Source organism: Peromyscus maniculatus, chromosome 1 (assembly GCF_049852395.1).
Source record: "Peromyscus maniculatus bairdii isolate BWxNUB_F1_BW_parent chromosome 1, HU_Pman_BW_mat_3.1, whole genome shotgun sequence".
Classification (NCBI taxonomy): Eukaryota; Metazoa; Chordata; class Mammalia; order Rodentia; family Cricetidae; genus Peromyscus; species Peromyscus maniculatus.
Window position 1 is genome coordinate 199,620,288 of NC_134852.1, and position 4,290 is coordinate 199,624,577.

At 45.1% G+C, this 4,290-nt stretch overlaps 1 protein-coding gene across 3 annotated transcripts in view; it reads right to left on the bottom strand.

Annotated features, from left to right (window-relative positions):
* The window catches only part of Pcgf6 (polycomb group ring finger 6), a 17,232-nt gene extending 12,942 nt beyond the window's left edge, over positions 1-4,290 (bottom strand). Inside the window, exons 1-5 of one of the 3 annotated variants that reach the window (XR_001578977.3) lie at positions 3,826-4,289; positions 2,783-2,882; positions 2,596-2,692; positions 1,255-1,310; positions 1,097-1,156 (exon numbers count right to left, since the gene is read on the bottom strand). Coding sequence is in view for 2 of the 3 variants with exons in the window: in XM_006983325.4 (XP_006983387.1) it covers positions 1,097-1,156; positions 1,255-1,310; positions 2,596-2,692; positions 2,783-2,882; positions 3,826-4,185 (673 nt within the window). In the remaining variant the exon portion in view is untranslated. Of the gene's footprint in view, positions 1-1,096; positions 1,157-1,254; positions 1,311-2,595; positions 2,693-2,782; positions 2,883-3,825 lie in introns of all 3 variants that reach the window. The other 2 variants (XM_006983325.4, XM_076563261.1) reach the window with 2 other exon arrangements.

The window sequence follows — 4,290 nt, forward strand, 5'->3', positions numbered from 1 at the left end:
CAAGTAACAGAAGAATCAGGATTTAAGCCCAAATTTACCTGATTTCCATATTGTTACTAACATCATAAAAGTTACTATGTGCCCATCGTTGTTCAAAGTGCTGGTATTAATCAACTTGTTTAATGAAGTATCATATTCATCCTTATTTTATAGATGTTTGTTATTGATATTATTTCCTAAAGTCACCTAACCTAATAAAGTGGCAGTTCTAGGAACAAACCCACAAAATCTAGCTCCTGAGTCTGTTTGTGATCCCCCCCCCACTTTTTGATTTATTTATTTATTTTTTTAAAAAGTGTCTCATCGGTGGTGGTGGTGGTAGTGCACACCTTAATCCCAGCACTTGGGAGGCAGAGGCAGGTGGATCTCTATGAGTTTGAGGCCAGCCTGGTCTACAGAGTGAGTTCTAGGACAGCCAGGGCTACATACAGGAATCCTGTCTCGAAAAAACAAAAAGTCTCTCATTATGTTGCCCAGGCTGGCCTTAAACTCATAGCAATCCTCCTGACTCAATTTCCTGAGTGCTGAGATTACAGGCATGCACCACTACACCCAATCCTCTTAATTCTTACAGACCGTTAAGTTAGCTTATACTGCAGCATTACCTTCAATATACTTCTCTTTGATGATGTAACTAGATATTTCCAAAAAGTACCTGTGATGGTTAGTATTCATTTTCACTTGATACAATCTAAAATCACCTGGGATGAATCTTAATGAGGAACTGTATCAGGCTGGCCTTTGAGCACGCCTGTGAGGAATTTTTTAATTATGTTAATCTATCTGGGAAGACCCAACCTAAAAGTGGGCAGTGCATCCCCTGGGTTTGAGTCTTGGACTGTATATAAGAAAGTGAGCTGAGCAGTAGGCCTGTGTGCATTCATTAATTTCTCTCTGCTCGAGTGTGAACACGTTGTGACTAACAGTTCCCAGTTCTTGCTGCATTTCCCTGCAATGATGATGTAGCCTGGAACTGTGAGCTGAACTAAACCTCTTCCCCCAGGTCTGCTGTATCACGTAACGGAAAGGACAGGACCCAAGGACACAGTTTAACTCTTCAGTCTAGGAATACATTACGATGCACATCCAAACTTACCAGGTTTAGGTACTTCTAGACCTCTTTCTTTATAGAAATCATGCATCTGTTTTTTTTCTCCTAAAAAAATGATAAAACACAGACTAAATTACATGTCAAATGTAACTAGCAGAGTTAGAGACTTTGGGATTCATAAATATATAATAACAGAAACTTACTTTCCTCTAGATTGATCACTAATTTGTATACTATGTCTTGTAATTGTCGGTCCAACCTAATAAAAGAAAGGACAGAGAATATCTCAGCATTTAGAAAAACGAATTTGGGTACAAAGTCAATTCACTATTTTCCCTCAGGAGCAGACATCTTTTTTTAAAAAAAATTATTTATTTAATTTTTTAGTTTTGTAAGACAAAGTTTTTCTATGCTTGGATTAAAGGTGTGTACCACAACGCCTGCTAGAAGATCTTGATTCAGAGTGAGGCAGTACTCACAGTGCCTAAAATATACCTCATCTCAGAAAACCCAGGAAGTACATGTAATTTTAAGTATTCAATAGATCTGTTCCTTGGTCTTGTGCACTCAGTAAGAATATGAGCTTGAGGACAGAGACTACATTTTTTTAATTATTTATTTTTATTTTATTTGTATTGGTGTTTTGCATGTGTGTCTGTGGGTATTGGGAATTCAACCTGGGTCCTCTGTAAGAATCACCCCTCAGCACCACCACCACCCACACTTTTATCAGAGACTCCATTTTAACTGTTGTATAGCATCTCATTTGGAAAAATGGTTAAGAACACAGGCTGCTCTTCCAGAGGACCCAGGCTCTATTCCCAGAACCCACATGGCAGCTCATAACCATCTGTAATTCCAGTTCCAGGAGATCCAATGCTCTCTTCTGACCTCTGAGGGCTCCAAGTACACATTAAAAAAAAAAGTTACTGAAGCCAGATGCAGTGGCATATACTCCTTTACATGTGGGAGGCGGCAGAGGCAGGAGGATCTGAGTTTGAGGCCAGCCTGGTCTACAAATTGAGCTCCAGGACAGCCACAGCTACACAGAGAAACCCTGTCTCGAACTTCCCCCTCTTCTCCAAGGAAACACACTGAAACGAAAACTCAGTTAATATGCTATAACGATCTGAAGTCTTACTACCAAGGCTAGTTGTTTCAGGAATTCTCCAAGAACCATCTAAATGCTGCAGAGTTGAAACGACAGGCTGAGAGCATCTCCACCCTAACTTGAAGGATTAGTTATTTTAGGTTATAAATATATCATTAGTTATATTAGGTTAAAATACCCCAAATTCCTGCATTTGGTTTCATTTCTTCCTCTTTCCTTTTGCTAACTGCCATACAATCCCGAGCAGGTATCACAGTGCCTGGTACACAGTAAGTGCTCTACACACACTGCTTATGCAGCTCTCTTTCTTCCAATTTCAACAGAGTTCCAAGAATTTATTCCCAACCACACAATGTCAAGATTTCAGAAAAAAAAAAAAAAACTTAAAATAGTTATTTTCAGGTGAATACATTTTAAATGCATATATTCTTACCTTATGTTATAAAGAGGCTGCGTCTGGTGGACAACTATGTTGCATTTTGGGCATCTGTTGCTATAGTAAAAATGTCTTACAATGCAGCTTTTACAAACTATTGGAAGAGAAAATGTTTAATTTAGGATGCTTTAAAGACATTTCAAATTTTAAAAATACTTTTCAGAAATGTGAACTTTATGCTTACAGGTATGAAGACATTCTGTAATGGTAGTCGCATCTATTAAGTAACCTTTGCAAATGGAACACATGATGTATGGGGTCAGTTCAGCAAGGTTAATCAGGCGCTGTAAATGCAATGGTAAGAGTTTTAGAATTCAAGCCTTTGCCTTCTCAAATCCATAAACCAGCTGGTGAGGTAATCTTGTGTTATATTCCCCCCTACTCAAGTTAGCTGAGACAGGGGCACATTTGGGCCCAGGAGTTCAAGTCCAGGCCAAAGCAACACTACAAGGCCTCATTTCAAAACAATTTAAGCCATAATCTCAACATTTCATTATAAGCAATGTAATTTAATTGCACCTTCAAAATACTCAATAAAACACTGTTTCTCAGAGATCCCAATCATCTGGCATATATTTTACACTGATAGGGAAGGGCATCCGTTCTTTTGTTGTTTTACAAAAAGCCCCTAGACCAGCCCGGACTCCCCATATTACCAAGGACGACCCTGAACTTGCAGCCTCCACCTCCCGAATGCTGGGAACAATGATATTACAGGTGTCCACTACTGTGAGCGGGGCTGAGAATCCAACTCAGAGCCTCCTGCTGGCCAGGGAAACACTACCAACTGAGCTACACCCCATCCCCGAGATGCCTTTCTTTACACATTAGTTACAAAAATGGGCAAATTACACCACCACGGAACAAAACCCCAAACCCTCTCCACTGTTAGTGAAGGACTTATCACCCTCGCAACACCCTGCAGAAAATGACTACGTCCCGGTCCGACTAGTATGACTCGAGCGGGATGGGCTCACGGTGCCCTAGACGTCCCTCTGCCTCACGCAGACTTCGTTACAGGACGAAGCAGCCGGACCCAGCGTGCCTGCCCTAAGTGATCTGTCGGGACTCCGCAAAATAAATCAAGCTGGCGAGAGGCCACGCCTGGGTGGGCGGGGATGGAGGTCGCCACGAGTGCCGCTCGCTCCAGCCACAACGGCAGGTCTGCGCCCCGCTGGCTCCCAGAGGCCGCTCAGGCGCAGCCGGGTCGGGAAGGGTGGTCGCTACCTCCTCCTCGTCCTCGGACTCCGGCCGCCCCGACTCCAGCCGCAGCGAGAAGTGGCTCATCTCTTCCTCCTCCTCCTCTTCCTCCTCCATCTCCTCCTCTTCTTCCAACTCCTCGTCGTAGTCCTCGAAGCGGCCTCTCAAGCGGCCCAGGCTGCGCTCGGGCACCAGCTCCGGGGGCCGGGAGCGGGAGCAGCCCGGAGCGCCCGCCTCGGGCAGGGGCGCCGGGCCCTCCTCACCGGCCGCGGGCGCCGGGGTGAGGGCGGGCGGAGAGATGGGAGGCGGCGGGGGCGGCATGGCAGAGGCTCGCTTGGCCTCGGAGGCGCGGGAGTTTTCCGTGGCGTCCGTCTCCGCTTCCTCCATGGCGGGGGTCAGAAAGCAGGCGAGGTGAGCGCGAGGCGAGGCGAGGCGGACAGCTAGCGCGCGAGGAGAGCACGAGCACCACCACCCCCTCTCGTGTCAGTGCGC